General features: G+C 44.8%; 1 protein-coding gene across 2 annotated transcripts in view; it reads right to left on the bottom strand.

The window, feature by feature from the left end:
• Positions 1-757: 757 nt before the first annotated feature.
• LOC119433420 (kelch-like ECH-associated protein 1B) overlaps positions 758-18,208 on the bottom strand; it is a 39,515-nt gene continuing 22,064 nt past the window's right edge. For both annotated transcript variants that reach the window (XM_049659213.1, XM_037700621.2), the window contains 2 exons: positions 5,443-5,619; positions 758-1,000 (listed from right to left, as the gene is read on the bottom strand). In XM_049659213.1, coding sequence (XP_049515170.1) covers positions 849-1,000; positions 5,443-5,619 — 329 coding nt within the window. In that variant the 3' untranslated portion in view covers positions 758-848. The remainder of the gene's footprint in view (positions 1,001-5,442; positions 5,620-18,208) is intronic.

The raw sequence follows: 18,208 nt of genomic DNA on the forward strand, positions 1-18,208 counted from the left end.
AAAAGTGTTTGAGTGCATCTGGTGTCGTAAGCAATCAAATAGCTGCCTTTGCGATATTATCTCGACTCTCCGCTCTTTTTCATGGTTCCTTCTTTAGGCTTTGTTGACATGCACTGATGCCAATGTTTCTCCTGACATTGTTGTGCTAAGCTTTGGTAGTATATTGGCATGGTTCTCAAGATCTGTTATTAAGGTTTCGCGACCTCGGAATGCATAACATTGCCAGAGTGGTGCCATTTGCTGCCACAGATGGTGCCACTACCATATCCACCCACCAAGAAAAATAGCAAGGAACGGATGGGAGACGGGGTAGTGATAGGCATAGCTACCTGTAAAAGCTAAAGCAGAAATAGGCAGATTACTAAAATGCATTGAATATGGTAAAACCTGATTTAGCTCATTCATGCTAGGGGAATGTTATTGCCACCTTTATTCAAAGGGGATGCCATTAGCAATCATCATCAAATTTCTGTTTTTGGTCATTCCAGCGGGACTGCTTTGTCAAAAGTACCTGAATAAGCTCGACCAATATCTATTGTGTTTATTGGGATGTTGCAGTAAACATGAAAAGTTGCAGGAATTTTTAGAAGTTCAATGAGGAAGGCAAGTGGTTCGCTTGTTTGAAATCGTGAGAGAGAGGTTTATTTGAAGAAAGGCAGGCTGAAGAAAGGCAGGCTTGAGCGTTAGTTTGCTCTGGCCTGCTACTCAAACGTGGACTTCCAGCAATGCGCACAGGACTAATATTTGAACTTGAGTGTTCATGCCATGGTCTTGTTTACTCATTTGCCTGCGTAGCATTCACATTATGCCAAGTTACAGTGAGGGGGAGTATATAGGTTGCCTCGGTGTCATAAGACTTTATGGAGCACACAAGGTGCCGGGGAAGAGCACGATGCCTGGCCGCTCTTGCAAGAAGGCATGGGTGGCCCCGTCGTCCACACATTCGTTGCGGGGTCATAGACTTCCACGGTCGACAGGTACTCCTGGCCATCATAGCCACCTGCCAAGAAGATGTGCACAAAAGCATGCATGTTAAATCAAGGAAGCAGCATAATTTAATAAAGAAGCAAGCATTGATCACTATAGCTTAATTTTTCTCAGCTAAAGTGAGACCTGCCTAAAGTGCTTGAACCTGTTTTCATTGTGCTGTGTGTGTCATACTTGACTTAAAAGCCAAAAAAAAAAAAAAAAAAAAAACGGGGCACAAGAAAGGAAGACCAGACAGGACGAAGCAGGAAGAGGTATAGTCAGTTGTTTATAGTATTACTTGTTTTTCATTGTGCCTGGTGTAATACCTCATATGCTTACCACTAATTTAGACTGGCATGCCTTATAGTGTAATCTACTAAAGCAGTAATGATAGGAGGTTGCTTTGATAGTTTTACTTTGGGACTTCCTCCTGTAGCACTTATACTCCAAACGCTTAATTTTATGCTGTGATAATAAACTTAACACTGGAGGAAGCGGATCTGCAGAGGATGTGGTCTATAGAACACATAAGCAGTTGTTTATTGGAATAACAGGAAAGGTACCGAGGGTAGGTAGGTAGATGTAGTAGTTGGGCAGGGCAATGATTGAGGTGGTATTAGTGGTTTAAGAGATCCGAAGCTCTGCTGTGAATGTGGATTGCATGAAACAGGGTTGATTGGCAAACAAAAGGTTTTTGTTTCACTCCCGACTTTGTTCTGTTGATGAGGACACTTTTTATTCAGGCATGACATCAGTGGTCCCAGTCGTCGGGGTCATTCATTTTATTTGTTTACCAAATACTCCAGCGCCCTTTAGCGGGCCCAAGCAGGAGGGGCATAAGAATGCAACACTGCACAATATGCATTCACCGCAATGAAAGCAAAGAACATAAGAACTTATTTACAATGGGGTATGTTCGAGCAGTAACGGGAGAAAATTTATACAAATGCAAAACATGACTATGAATAAGAAACAATTTGTCAATAGAGTCGATGGATATAATCGCATCAAAAGGCAGCTTGTTCCATTCCTCAATTGTGCGTGGATAGAAAGGACACTTGAGGTGGTATGGAGTTGGGCACTGATCATGATGATACCTTGTATGACAGGTAGTAAGGGGCATAAGATGCGGATGAGGACTCATAGAAACTTTATTGTTTTTTAGTTAAAATAGAAATTCTAGTCTTTGTATTTTCATTCGTGCTTAAAGTGGTGGGATGGCATGTTCTTTCATTAAAGTGGAGGGAGAGTCGGTAGTATGGTATTTAGAAAAAATGAAGCGTACGGCTTTTCGCTGGATTGATTCCAGTGCCTCAATATTCTGTTTAGTGTATGGGTCCCAAACTGAACGCGCATACTCTAGTTTTGGTCTAATGAGGCTATAGTATGCTAAATGTTTTACCCTGGAAGGAGCATTTTTTTGTTTATGGCGGAGAAGCCCAAGTTTTTGATAGGAGGACGAGCAAACATTGGCAATATGATTGTTCCAGCTTTAACGGTTTGTTATGGTAACACCAAGCTATTTATATTCATTAACTTCTATGAGGGCACCCGATGGAAGGGTGTACACACAGGAATGCACAAGTTTTTTTGTTGGTAATCTTCATAAAAACTTTTTTTGGCATTAACTTGCATATCCAAATTACTGCACCATGTGTCAATTTTCTGGAGGTTAGAGTTAAGCAGAACTTGGTCACTAGGACAGTTAATTTCGTTGAACAGAATGCAATCATCAGCACACAGTTTAATCTGAATGGGTTCGGTTATAACACTGACAATATCATTTATATATAGTATTAGGAATAACAACGGGCCCAGTACACTTTCTTGAAGGACACCTGAAGTAACTGGTAAAGTATTTGAATGATGATCATCAATAGCAACAAACTGTATACGGTTGATGAGATATGACGAAACCCATGTGACTACAAATTTAGGAAGTCCAATTAGTTCAAGTTTGTATATTAGTTTTGCATGGGATACAACATGGAACGCTTTTTGGAAGTCAAAAAATGGCATTGACATGCCCTGAGTGGTTAAGCACTGTTGCAAAGCTGTGTATAACAGACGTAAGTTGGGTCACAGTGGACAATCCTTTTCTAAATCCGTGTTGAACAGGTGAGAGCAGACCATTGTCATTTAAAAATTTAGTTATATAGTTAGCTAAAATATGCTCTGCTAACTTACAACATGAGGTAGTGAGTGAGATGGGACAATAATTGGAAACCAACGTCCTGTCAGCCTTTTTAGGCACAGGCACAACGCAAGCTGTCCTCCAATCAGAAGACAGCTTTCCTGTGGCAAATGAGGTGCAAAAAAATATTGCGAGAAATTTGAATATTATTTCTGTATAATGGTGCAAAAAAATGTTTGGAATTCTACCTGGACCAGGAAATGATTTCGTTTTAAGATTTAGCAACATTGAAGTTAATCCGGGCAATGATACAATCCCTGGGCCAGGAAAACAAAATGCATCACAGCAAAATCTGCATGGATTCGGAACCGAAAAAACACTATGAAAATGTCTATTAAACTGTTCAGCAATGGTAGTCTTGTCCACAAGTAATGTGCCTTCGTGCATAATTCGGTTATTAGACGTTTTCTTCTCTGCTAAGTAATTCCAAATTTGGGAGGAGTCTTGAATAAACTCTGGCAGTGTGTGCTCAAAGTAGTACCTTTTAGCAGTCTTTATTGCTTCAGTAAGATTTAATTTGTGGGTTTGAATTACGCATTGACCGGCTCTATGTCGTTTCAGCGGTTTAATTTTTCTGGTGAGATGTACAATTTCTCAATTAATCCAAGGATTTTTTTTACATGTTTTATTTATTTTTGTCGGCACGAAATTTCCTATGCAATGGAAGCAATTCAATGGAAGAAGTTCTTGAATTTTTCCCCATAGTTCAACAAGGTCAGAACTATCAAAACTGTCAAGTCAGTACTCGAAGTAATATAGTACACTTTCATCGTTTGCATGTGAAAAGTCTTTGAATGAAACTGTTTTAGTGGTCGGTTTTTTGTTCATATCACGCACAGGGAAATGAAACGTAGACTATGCAGTGATCTGACAAACCATATTCAACCGATACTGATGAATTTTCAATGGAACGGCTTAAGAATACAAGGTCGAGCAAAGAATTAGAATCACCTTGCACACGTGTTGGTTCACTGACAACTTGTTGAAGGTCGTGACAGAGCCATGTATCGCATAGTTTATCAGCATGCGAGCGATCATCATCACCTTCTTGCCGTACAAGTTGATTGGTCTACAACACTTAATCTGCAATATCATTCTTTGCTCCTCGGCATTAAAGTGTACTTAGCACTATTAGTTCACTCTTTCTTTGTCCTAGTATTTTTGCACTAAAAGCAGCTGTGAATATACCTAGCAAATCTGCTGCACACAATATGCAAACATTTGTGGTCCAGCTTGCAGGGTGTTCACTAACTTGAAATTGTGGTAACTTGGGCACTATTTTATCTCCAAGCAGCCATGGTTCTTGCCCTGTCACAAGTATGACTACTGACTAGTGTCGTATATATGTTCACAAAAATGCTCACAATGTCGCCATCCTGCATTTGAACACAGACAGAACCTTTCTGTCGCAGCTACCTACACAACTACCACCTATCTATTAGGTGATGATGGTGTTATATGCTGTCATGGTCCACACCCTGTTAGGGTGAACTATCTGACTGACCCAATCTATTTGTGCATTTACTCTGCTTAATCCACTATTATAAATTCCTTATCCTCAGACTTCTGTATATCTGCTTCCCTGCATAATGTTATCAAATTTTCTTGGCACTTTGCACCAAGATCATGCTCTGAATTTCAGTTAAAACACTATGCTTTGAAAAATAGAGCTTGTTGAACGCTGCACCAATAGCAAGCTCATGTATTTATGTTCCGCTTTGGATAGACTCTCACTTGAGCAAACGCCCTCGCAAGGTTCTTTGAAGTTTATTCAAGAGCTTTACTATAGTTGTCTAGTCAAATTAACTGTTTCTGCTGTCTGTTGTCAAACATGATGAACAGACGGTAACTTTTAAAGGTTTCATGGAAACATCAGTTACAGTCGGTCCGAACCAGCAGCACTTCTAGAGGCTACTGCAGAATTCTTGCCTGATGTTTCAGATGGGGCTTATCAGTTTCCTAGTGAACACTACTTGCAACTTGTGCATTTATGTTTCACTTTAATGAACTCTCACTCAAGTGAACATTTTCTTGTGGTCCTTTGAAAGGGACATTTTACTGTAGCATGCTTATTGCTACTAACTGTTGTCTATGCATGCATGAACAAACAATAGTTTCCAAAAGTTTTGTGTAATCGACCGGCAGATCCTAACTAGTGGCAGTTCGAAATAGATATGCCAAAATGTTCTTGCTAAAACTGCTGCATGATGCTCACCTGACGTTTAAAGATGCATCTTATCGGCAGTCAACTGGACAATACTCTTTCCTGAACCGCTTACCTAAGGCATAGATCTTGCCGTCCAAGACGGCAGCACTGAGGGCGCTTCTTCGTGTGTTTAGGGGAGCCACCATCTCCCAGATGTCGAGGTCTGTGTCGTAGCGCTCGACAGAGCTGACCTGGCCTTGACCATCATAGCCACCAATGACGTAGATGTGCTTGCCAAAAGCGACGGTTCCTGCATGTGTGAGAGTGGTCAAGACTGGATGTTAGAAACTGCTTTCTTCTGTGTAGGATAAATGCAGGTTCTTTGCTTGCAGAACTCAAAATGCATGGAACACGCGACAACCAAACCTGTACCAAGGTTGTTTACTGCTCTTGTCTTAGCTGCACAAGTTTTGTGGTAGCATATATATAAAATCCCGCTTATAAAAGATGTAATGCAATGTCTGATGTTAGCGTATTAGCAACCATGTTCGCATATGTTTTTGTATGTTTTTTTTAGATAAGGTAAGGAACATTAGGCTAAGTCTGGCTTTTTCTGTGGTTTCCACTGAGACATATTTTATCCCATGACCAGCTGTAGAGCAACATGCCATGATTGTAGAACCATGATGGTAAAACAAATCTAAAAAAGTAGATCGTAGAACTCTTAAGCTATATGAAAAACAAAAAGTGCGTAGATGACCTTGATTCACGTAGTCTCTTATGGTAGAAATTCTTCCAGAATCTGAATTGCAGTTAAACCTGTATTTGTTTGTTTCTCTGTTAGGAGTGTTCAAAATAAAATTTTGCACCATCTGCTGCCCGAGGATTAATTTTATGGTGTAATTAAAAAAAAAAAAAAGAAGACACCAAGCTTCACTTACAGAAAATGGCTCTACATCCTCACTTCATCTAGTTGTGGTATGTCTTGATTTCAGAAAATGCAATCTTGCATTCTCTGCATGGTAGCTTGTACAATGGCTGGTATTGTGAAGTTTGGGTCTTGCAATTTGTGGAATTGAATATCTAATGCGACCGCATGGGGGCTTCTAGCAGTGTTCAGTCACATTGAAATCTCCATGTGCCGATCATTGTACAGCCGAGCCTCGATATATAATGAATAGAGTTATGACGAATTATCGGATATAATGAAGTCTCAAATTTTTATTGCTGATATCAGCATATAACGAATGTACGCTTATAATGAATACAGCAAAGGTATGTTCGTGTTGGATGCAGCCGCATTATAACGTGGCTCGACTGTATTACAAATTATACATGGCGAGATGCTTGTGCATTGTTCTCAGAGAAAAAATGCGACATCACAAATCTAACTTCCTCTCACTTATTGAACCTGTATTAGTAAATTGCTCTTCTGTAGTATCAAAAATGGCACTCCTACTGCGAAAAGAAACTTGGTAAGTTGGAAATGGCGCAAAAAGGAAAGACAAGTGGTGCCGCTGCCTTGAAGTTCTTGCACCAGCTTGGCGCGATGTCATGTATTTTGACAGCATACGGTAGGTCCTGGTTAATTGCTTATTGGTTAAAAATGGACTGCATTGTGTTCTAAAAGAGCCAAAGATTGAACATGGCAAGTTTCGGCAACTTTTACTGAGCCAACATGGCCCAAATACGAAAGAATACTTCGAAATCCATGCCATCAAACTGACGTATCAACACTTAAGTTCTGGCGCACAAAAAAAATAAATCACCGCCGAAGCACTTTGTACAGATGGTTAACCAGCGAAGCTGAAACGTGCAGCCCCGGTGTTTATCACTGCGTTAATCCCAATGGTTCATTAAAGTATTTCTCAATTATGAGGTTACACACGCGTTCGGATGCGGCAGAGAGAACGATGTCACCAACGGTATGCCCGCAGTTCGCCATTGTCTCTTGCGTTCGATGTCTCGAGTTTGCTTGGCAGCGTGGTTAGCAGCATTCGCCCGCAATCGCTTAAGATTCTGTTTTCCACGGCATTCTTAGGTCATCATTGACTGTATTGAAGAGGCTAGAGCAGTGGTGTGAAATAGGTAGCATTATATTCTTGGTGAAGAAAAGTAGAGAAAAAGAGCACCTTTACGAGGTTCGTTGAAACCCTGAAGTTCAGCTAGGAGGTGTTGACTACACACTAATTAGTGAATTGGCCTACATTTTGGCCAATGAGTAGTGGAGTGGGCCACGCTGGTACTGGTACACTGTGGCAAACATGCTGTATCTCTTCAATGGCTGCACAATGACACCAAAACTGGAAGTTGGAGGGTGCCGCTATCCCTGCGTTGGTCAGTTTGTTAGGCGTGGTTCGCGTCAGATAAAATTTCTTTGAATGCAGATCATGCAGAAGCAAATATAAGTGGTCATGGAGCTGCAGCAGCACCCAACAAAAATTGTGCTCTTGCAACAGCAGTCATATAAACTTTCAGAACAGTTTCACCACCGCAGTGGATCACTGGCCACCATGCATTGTGGAGCAACTGGGCAAGCATTTTGTAAATAAACAGGATGTTATGGTTACACACTCGGTGAATGTTGCGAGGGCAAATACAATCGCACCCTCATATTCATAAGCGGGCTTTGATTCAGAGCTCAATGAACTGCACTGTGCGCAAGGCCGCACTACCTCCTTGAGCAATACTCAGCTGTTGCACTTGAATAAGTCTACACTTGCGATTCATGTTACGAGGAGTTGATTGAGCAATGTGCCTTGATTCATGTGCCTTCCAATACATGTCGAAAGTGCGTGGCTATGAATGTTAAGCTTGGCGATCACCGAAGAGGACTACAGATGTGCTGTGAGCACTACAGTTAATGCAAAGTGCTTCCTTCAACTTCAGCTAAGTACTGTGGAGTATGGACTAAGTATGGACTAAGTGCTGTGGAGTATGGAGTACAACTAATGCATTTCACCACATACCTATTTTGAAGACAAAAATTGTGCTCTTGCAACAGTCATAAAAGTCTTGAAACTGGTGCTGAAATTTCTGCTAAATGGAAATTACTTCGTTACTGCTGGGCTTCAATTTCACACTAGAGACATACTCTAAAGTGATTAATGATAAGGTAAATTAGTGTAATTTTGTTAATTAGCTAACATAAATCTGCAATTTGCTTTGCAGATAATGTCTACCTCTTCAGCTGATGTAACAATCGTGATATCCACCACAAGAGATCTATTTGACGCGAGTCAGGAAAGCGAGTGGCGCGCGCCCGAAATTTCTCGGGCACGCGCCACCCGACAGCCTGCCATCCATCGTCTCGCTCGCCGTGGTGGTGTCAAGCGCATCTCTGGCCTGATCTACGAGGAGACGCGACAATGGAGGAACTTGAAGCGGCTCTTGCTCCATGCAGGCGTTCTTCATCCCCGGGACCAGATGGAAAATCCTACCGCGCCTTGAAAAACCTGAGTGAATGCGCACGTAGAGAACTGTTAGATCTCTACAACGTATCCTGGCAAGACGGCATGGTTCCCGAAGAATGGAAGACAGGCCGCTTGGTTCCTCTCCTGAAGCAAGGAAAGTCCCCACTTGAAGTCGCCTCATACCGCCAAATAGCGCTGGCCATCTATTGGGAAAGATAATGGAAAAGATGATCCTTGCCCGCTTGGAGTGGTACCTGGAACACTAGAACATGTTCCCAAATTGCATGGCTGGTTTTCGTCGAGATCGCTCATCAATAGATAGTGTTGTTGATCTCGCTACGTATGTCCAACATCAAAAGTCATGCAAAAGATTATCTGCAGCTTTGTTCTTGGATGTCAAGGGGGCATACGATAACATACCTCACGAGGCTATCCTCGATGCTCTTGAGATGGTTAGCTTAGGTGGTCGAGTTTTTCAACAGATTTCTCATTACCTTTTTATGAGATTGTTCTTTGTGTGTACCGGCGGTGGTCAAACTGTACGACACTAAACCTACCGAGGCGTCCCTCAAGGCGGAGTACTAAGCCCCACCCTATTCAACCTCACACGCATTGGTCTCATTGAACATCTGCCAGCAGCGATCAAGATATCAATGTACGCAGACGACATATGTATATGGACTTCAGGTGTGACACGCCCTCAGATACGTGCAAGACTTTAAAAGCTGCTACACTGACAGCTATATACCTCCGCAACCAAGGTCTTGAAATCTCGTCAGACAAATGTGCACTGGTGGCATTCACACCCTATGCCACCTCTATAAATGGCCAGATAATTCCTTACGAGAAGACTCACAGATTTCTTGGCATAATCATTGATGGAGATCTCCCATGGAGCCCGCACGTGACCTACTTGAAACAGCGTTTGACAGCAACCTCCCAGCTTTTCAAGCTTCTGGGCGGAAAGACTTGAAAATGTCAGTACATGCAATGTTGGAATTCTACAGGGCTCTTTTTCTGGGTTTCTTGAGATACAGTTTGCCCGTACTGACCAACGCTTGCCAGACAAACCTTCATGCTCTACAGGCTATTCAAGCTCGGGCTCTAAGGGTTTGTCTTGGTTTGTCGAAACACACCTCAACAGTGGCGACTATTGCAATCACCCGGGACCAACCCATACAAACGCACATTGTGGTGGAAGTGTTGACAGTGCACATTAGGCACTTTGCCCGGGCCCGTTACCATCATCTGGCAACACTACCGTCAGAAAGGCCACAGGCATCATTTTGCACTATGATTTCGGAGTATTACACTCGCCTTCCATCAGGCTTCTCCCCCGCAACTAAGCCATCGATTCCTCCATAGTGTTTGGATCGACCTGCAGTGCACCTCGCCATACCAGGAATCAAAGAAATCTGAGCTGTCATCACCTGCTCTTAAACAACTCACTCTGCTCCTTTTGCACGAAAGGTACGCCGACCACGTACGTATTTATACTGACGAATCGGCAACTCTCCAGTGCTCCTCTGGAGCTGTGGTATCTCCAGCGAAAGCCACCACCATTAGTTTCAAGACGTGTCACCCAACGGCATCGACGGCTGTGGAACTTGCAGCTCGTCGCGCTGCACTTCGTCTCGTTAGCCAAGAACAACCTCGAAGATGGTCAATATTCAGTGACTCAAATGCAACACTGCAGTCTTTGCTATCAGCCCTGCGACGTGGACCACACGAACAACTGGTATTCGAGATTAGAGACCTAATCCATACCTTGACCGAGAAAGGACACAACGTGACATTTCAGTGGCTTCTAAGTCACTGCGGCGTCATTGGAAACGAACACGCCGATAACGCTGCTTGGTTGGCTCTTCAAGGCGACCAAGAGGAACCAATACCGTTATCAAGGACAGATGCCGCTCGAAAACTTTGAATGCTCACCCGTGATATCACGTTCTCCCTGTGGAACGCAGAAAGTTTTCAAAGCAACCTATGGCACAACTTTAGACTCCTCTCTACGCCTTTGCATCCCAGCTGGACTCTGCCATCGAGAAGCTACCCTACTTTTTCGAATATGGCTAGGAGTGGCCTTTACAAAGTCTTTACTAAGAATCGGATGGGTTGACGACGCCTTGTGTGATGACTGTGGTAGCGAGGAGACTCTTCAGCACCTTTCCTGTGACTGTCCTTGCTACAATTTACAGAGACGATCACCTGTACACGCTATAGCGCGTTTTGACCAAAGACCTCTAACAGAGGAACTTATTTTAGAATGCCGACAACACAAGCCATCGCAGTGGAGGGCGACGAGGGCACTGTTGCAGTTTTTAGGGGCAAGACTTGGACAAGCGGCTGTAGCCCGGACAGATGTTTATAGTGCTGCAAGTGCTACTGTGCTGTGCCACCTGTGACCGATTGTGATTGTGTATCTGTGCTCCATTCTTTCTCAATCTCTACTTTCCTGTCACTTTACCTCCCCCCTCTCCCCAGCGTAGGCTAGCAAACCGGATCTTCCCATCTGGTTAACCTCCCTGCCTTTTCCCCTTCTGTATCTCTATTTGAAGTTGGTTGCCATGAAAATAGATAACCCAGTATGTTTGTGTAATGAGTATCGAAGTCCTGCCAGGAAATTATGAATGTGAATTGAAGAAATGAATGCTTTGAAGGGGGGAGGGGCTTTTATTGAAACACTTGAATACATAATAGTATCACATTCATGAACTCCATGTGTAACAAAAACATTTAAATAAACTGCAGTAGTAAAGTTAACATTAAAACCCACATGTCAATACACATTTGAGCTTTTTAGACTAGACTGTTAAAAGCTAGTAATACTGTTCATAGCTACATTTACGCACTTATACAAGGTGCCTGCCACTTGTAGACGGCTGCTGCATAATAGGATCTTTTAAGACTAGCAGACACACGTTGGTAGTCGTTCAAAACATGGTGTAGTTAGTGTAGCCAAGTGTGTCTTGCAGTGTTGGTGTTCAATGAAATGCTGAACTGCACATGACAAAGTTGAAAAGTGATGCAGAATGTTAACAAAATGTCCTCCAGCCTTTGAAGACAAAGAAGATGTCCCAATGCAAACTTGGTGGGAACTAACATAAGGAACACCAGGTAACTAGTCTATGCAAGTTTGTGTTGCAGCATTTCCTGTTGGGGGGGGGGGGGGTATCTGTAACGCTTATCTGTACACAACAGAATAAAAAAGTGAACGAACATGTCAATAAGAATTCCTCTAGGCTTTTGAAGAGAAAATGTACAAATGCAAACTTGGTGGGAAATGTCAATAAGAGTATAAGGTAATTCATCCATGCAAGTTTATCTTGCAGCGTTTCTTTTTGTTAAAATGACTGAAATGTGCATAAGATTATCAATGAGGTAAACAAGGATGTTAAAAAAATGTCCTCTATCTTTTGAAGACAATGACAATCTCCCATCGCAAACTTGGTGGGAATGGTCATTAAGAACATGAGGTAATTCATGTGCACGTATTCCATTTTCTAATGCCAAATCTCGGCACAATGCTGAACTGTGCAGAAGAGTCTCAGAAAGTGAACTTGGGCGCTGAGTCATTTGCACCGCCCATGGAAAGGAAGCCGCCGCCTTCAGAATTGTCATCTTCGCCGAACAAGGTGAAACCAGCGTCTTCACCACTGGCTCCAGGACTCATCGCTGCAGCACCGAAGGAAAACTCGGACTGCGACTGGCTCTCCTTCGAACTTTGACTGTCTGTGGGCTTCGGTATTTCCCCTTGCTCGGGAGACTGTGTATCAAGAGCATTCCACTCAGCTGATGTGACTGGGGACTGTGCTGCCTGTCTCTGTCCCATGTGAGAGGCACTCAGTGTGGGTGTTTGTTCCAGCATGTGCCCTTGTTTGGGAGGTTGTGCAAGCTCAGCTGCACAAACAGACTGCCACTCCTGGAGTCCCCTGCTCGCTTCAGACAATGCAGTTGAGGGATGTGGAATTGCCTGTCTCTGCGTTGCACGGGAAGGACCGGGAAGGCCCAATCGCTCCAATGCCTGCTGACCACTTGCAGGCTTTGCAATGCGAGCCGTGCGGTAGAATTGTTGCTCTTGCAACGCCGCGATCCATTTAGCTGACGTGGTTGTGGATTTTGCAGGCTCTCTTTGTGCCATCCCGGTAGAACTAGGCAGGTCCACTTCTTCCACAACATGCTGGTCATCTGGAGGGTGCGCAGGCTGAGCTGCGCAAAAGGGTCTCTCTTTCTGCAGTTCTCTGCTCCACTGAGATGATGACTTGGCCAAGGACTGCAGAAGAGGTTGTGCCGTGCGGGAAGGACTAGCTGTGGACAACTGTTCCAGCAAATGCTGACGAGCTGGAGGCTGAGAAATCTGAGCTCCCTGGTGGGTTTGTTCCTCTTGCTGTCTTCCATGTCCGGGAGGTCTCTGGTCATTTGGTGTGGGAGCACGGCGGTTCATTGGAGGGGCAGGAATAAAGCGTTTATCTCGTAGTGTTCTTGGCGAGGTTTGCTTGCCAAAGGGTAAGGCAGCATTAGCAGCTGCAGGCTGGGACGAAGTGGCTTGATGAGCAGGTGCAGAGGCAACCTCATGCTGGGTGCCAGGTGGCGCAGGAGTGGCTCTAGCTGCCAGAGAGGGGGAGGCTCTCTCATTGGGAGGAACGTGAAGCTGTTGATGTGGTTTGAGAGCTGTTGTAGATGACAAAGCACCACCATCATGAATTCGTGGCTGTTTGCGAGAAGGAGTGATTATGCTTAAATCTACAGAAGTGGAAGACACAGGTCGTTTCCGCGCTGCAGGCTTGGGTGAAGTGGCGGACTCAAGCAGCAGTTGTAGTTCACGCATTAATGTCAAAGACTCAGGCTTAGGGCCTCCGGCGGCAGGCCTTGGTCGTGCCACAGCACTGTTTGGTGGCGGCATCAACAGTGGTGACATGCTTGGAGCGGCACTTCGAGGCGGTGGTTCTTTCTCTAGCCTCGCAGGGGCTCCCATTGAGATACTCTTCTTGCTGGTACTTGGAGTAGCAAGTGTTTCAAAATGGAATGAAGTTGATGCATCAAGTGACGCTGAACAGGACTTGCTTTGAGGAGTCTTGACGACAGGATAAAGCTGCAATGTCTGAGTCGTTGCAGAAGCTTTGACCATCTCTTCTGCATGTCGGATTTCGTCTTGCAACTCCTGATTTTGCTTTTTTATAGTTGCGATTTCGACATTAAGCTTGGCGAGCTGAACGATGAATGCATTGAGTTCATCTTGGGCAGCCCTCTGTTTTTTTGAGCGCGCCTTTCGCAGTTCCTCATCAATGGCGCGCTCGGCTTCTTCCTTCGATTTCACTTCTTCCTGCAGCTCCGCGTATCGTTTTTCTAGGTTTGGAAGATCATAAGGGCGTTTAACTTCCTCCTCCAGCGCTCTCGCATGACGTAGTATCGCGTCAACACGTTGCTTATCCTTTTCCAGTTCCGCATTTAGGTCGGATGACCTCTTGATCTCTTTGTCGAGCTGCTTCTCCATGGCGCTAGGCTTCCCCGCCATTGACTTGCTCACTTGTTTCAGCGACTTCAGGTACGCTTCCTTAGTTTCGAGACGGTCTCGCTCGGATTTCACAGCTTCTTCGTCTCTCTTCACCGTCTCTCGATAGATCAACACCTCCGATTTGGCATTTTCCAGCCGTTCTTGAAGCCTTATTTGCTGGAGCTCAGCAGCGCGAACGTTCTCGTTGACCAACGCTCGTTCGGCGAGCTCGGCAATTATAAGCGACCGCACAGTTTCTCCGGTAGCTCTGGCTGTGGTCATTACTTTGCAATTCAGCCTCTGGCACCCAGATCACTTCTGAATAAACGAGGCGCACGCTAGCACAACGGAAAATGCGTTGCTCCGCGCACGCACGCAATGGATTCCGAGCAGAAGTGATGAAATCGTTGCGTTCGTTGGCGTCCAGAAGTAGGCACTGAAAATGCTTACTGTCAACAAAACTCCGAACTATTAATTGTCAACAAAATTTGCTCACCAAATTTTTTATGGAGTATTTTTTGTTTGTTTTTGCTTTATAGAAAAGCAGTTTGCCGTCCGACCCGTCTGCAGAGTACTTCACAATTTCTCCGCACCTTGACGCAAAAAAAAAAAGGCGCTGCGGTCAGTAGAACGGTGCTGAGCGGCGCGTCATAGAATTAAGAACCAACATTTCAAACAATCTAATGTGGCCAATCCCCCCTGTGGGTACGAGCCATGTTTTGAGGCAACAACAACAACTTCGTTCTTCGTGTCGTCTGGTATTCGTGGCCAAACCATATGGCAAGACGGCGCGCAACAAATAATGCACGCGGAGTGAAAAATGCTTCATCTGTAGCAGTAAGTTTGTGCAGTGAGAAGGTAGGACGTTCTGGCGGGCTAGTTGGTTCATAGCTTTTAGACGTTTATAAACTGCGCGAAAAAGACGAGGACACAAGAAAGAAACACACACGACACCACGAGCGCAGTCCGCTCGTGGTGTCGTGTGTGTTTCTTTCTTGTGTCCTCGTTTTTTTCGCGCAGTTTATAAACGTCTAAGAGCAGTGAGAAGCGACAGGTCTCAATTATTGTATGTCTAGGCGTTGCTAAACGATCTGGAGGCTTCTACACGGAAAAGTGAGCGGCTTGTAGCGCAAGCTCACTTACATAGGACGAATAACCGGAGGCCACATATTTAAGTGATGGTATGTCTTTCTCAAAGAAGATTAACGCGCACTTATTTCTTCGCTCCAAACTGTAAATCGGGTTTGAAGACCAGTGACGGTGCTGTTTCCAAATCGATGAGATTGGGACAAGCCGTGTGCAATGTATTTTGAAATCCTTTTGGAAACATGTGGGTGTCTAGGCCAGGAACTGACGGCTGCACCATAACTCTCCAGGTAACCTAATTCGCTTGTTGCCGAAACGAAATTCTGATAGCTGCAGCATCAAAGGTAGTGCATCTTTTTCACGAAGGTTTAGCAAAGGCAAATGCCATATAAGGACAGTTATATGTAAGCGTGCCGTCCCAAGTGATCAAAAAGTAATCCCCATATAGGGGTCTCACGTCGGCCTGTATCATAGCCCATTTGTTATTTGCCTCGGGACGTTAAACGCCATAATTTATTTGATCCAAACAATACTTGGCAGCACCAAATCTTTGAAAAAAAAAAAAAAAAAAAAGCTGCGTACTAGTTCACAGCCTTAAGTCTACAGTAAAGCCGGACTTGTTCAAAACCGCGAGAACTGCAGTGCTAGGTTCTTGCGTATAAACTAGAAAAATAATTCCAGTATTTTGTGTTTTCTTCCCCATCTAGCTTTGCTTGCACTGCTCAGACCGGTATTTGAAGCGTGCATCATTGCTGGAGTCAGCGGTAGCGATGTCCTCAAATTCATCTTGCGTACGGACGACACGCGCAGGAGCACCGTTATATATTGCTGATAGCAGCGCCACTTTTGAGTCATGATGCGGAGAAGTGGCGAACTATCAGTTGTCCCGCGGTCACGTTTACACGTAACCCCTCTCAGAACATTTCCTAAGCACAACCTCTAACATTTGTTATGTTGAAAATAGAGACTAGTTGAAAAGCAGTTACATTCTAGCCACTGTACTCTAGTGCTTAAGGATTGTAGCGCCTCCAGCGGCCAAAGAGCAAGGCGAAGTTTGAGCTTTTATGCTCATATGCAAAAAGTAAGCTTGTATTGGCATTAAAGAGGGTGGCAAGACAAATTGTAAAAGGATCTTTTTTTTTTTTTTTCTGTGCGACACGTTTTTTTTTATGTATTTTTTTTTTTGGGGGGGGGGGGGGGGTGAGCGGTTTGCACTTTATTACTCGCGACTCGCGAACTCGAAGTGCCCGCCAGAGGTTTGCCGCCAAAAGTCGAAATGTCGTCGTAGTCGTAAAGCTTACGCCGTGCGCGTCTACGTTTCTCTTGCGTTTTGGGAGCGAATTCGAAGAAGCAGTCCTGTCGCGGCACGCATCGGCATATCGTAGCTCGGTACGTGTGTGAAAAGTGACGAAACGTTCCCGGGAGTGCGACTTTTTAAGGCCGTGTGAAGTGACAAGTGAGCCTGCCGCTGCGTGCATCTTCCTTGGATGTGTTCCTTGGTGCGTAGAGTTTTTTAACTGACGACCGGGTGATATACTTGGTGCGCATCCGTCCGCCGCCACGGCTACAGTTTTTCACGCGCGGTGAGTGCATGTTTACCATGTTTTATCTCTCAGCGCGGCCTAGCGAGATAACGTTCGTTTTGACTGGCGTATTTTGAAGACTTGCTTCGCCTGGCAATTTCCCGCCGAACGTTATGCTTGCATTCCAGGCTTCTCCCCCTGTCTGCGTGTGACGGAGGCTGGGAGAGGGAAATTTTGCACAAGCGCAGATGCCAACGTCATCTTGGCATATCGCGTACCTACGAAAGCGTGTCACCACCCGTTACATGCCTCCATACCTGTCCAGAGTAAGGTCCCTAGATGTTTTATCTAGAGACCTTATATATAGTCCAGATCGTTCATCCGCGTTTTAGTTGAGCGGAAAACTAAGCAGGTGCGTCGGCGTTACTTCTGGTGTCAATTGAAAGGCAGTGCTCTGAGCAGAAACAGCCGCGTGGGTTGAGGCCGATGCATTGACTGTTGCTTGTCACGATAATCTAGTTTTGTCATGGTTTGTATAATATAATTTTACAGCACTATACCCATGGGTGCCACCATATTATTTCGATAGCAATTATATGGACACTCCAGGCGCATTTCTGCCGTCACCGTGATGTTCCGTGAAGTTGGCGTTGATGCGAGAGGCAGCACGAAGGTCAATTCGCTCGCAGTTGCTCCCTCCAGCGTTTGACAGCGAGTTTCCGCGGTCATTGAGTGAGATGTAGTTCACGTTTGCTTGTGCCTGATACCATGCTTGTTAATTTAGTTAGTAAGCGAATGTCTACAAGTTTATACGGCCGATAAAACTGTCCTTCTACCAATTTGCCTATGGCAATCGATGCTTCGCCTTTCGGGCGAAACTGCGACTTTTTTGCTTACGTGACAGCGTCAGTGAGCGCCTTCTGACCGGCGTTTGTTTGCTTGTTTACAATGGCCACGTTGGCCGCAGGCACGGCGCTGACACGGCTCGATTTCGGCCACCCCGGAGGACAGTGAGTGGCTAGATGGCACAAGGCCTTTGGCCAAAGCTACAAAGGCAGTGGCGACGAATGTAGCAGCCTGGTGTTTGCTTTTACCATTTACATATTGTACTCTTTACAGCGGTATATTTGTACGGCTGTTGCGGAATATGCCTGTCGAGTTCATTGTAAACGCTAGCCGGCCTGAACGAGCGTCGAGTGGGGCTGAGTCAGCCCGACAGCATGGGGTGGGTTGATTCAGCCCGACCTGTTTTCAGCTTGCATGTAAACGCAGACAGGTCGGACCCAACACCGCCGAGACTTGCGCGGTACCACTGTGACGTCGCGATTTATGCGCCGGTAGCGGCAATAGCGTAGAGAAAGGAATTCAATTTCTTTCTCTGTG

The sequence above is a fragment of the Dermacentor silvarum genome, chromosome 11, assembly GCF_013339745.2.
Source record: "Dermacentor silvarum isolate Dsil-2018 chromosome 11, BIME_Dsil_1.4, whole genome shotgun sequence".
Lineage (NCBI taxonomy): Eukaryota > Metazoa > Arthropoda > Arachnida > Ixodida > Ixodidae > Dermacentor > Dermacentor silvarum.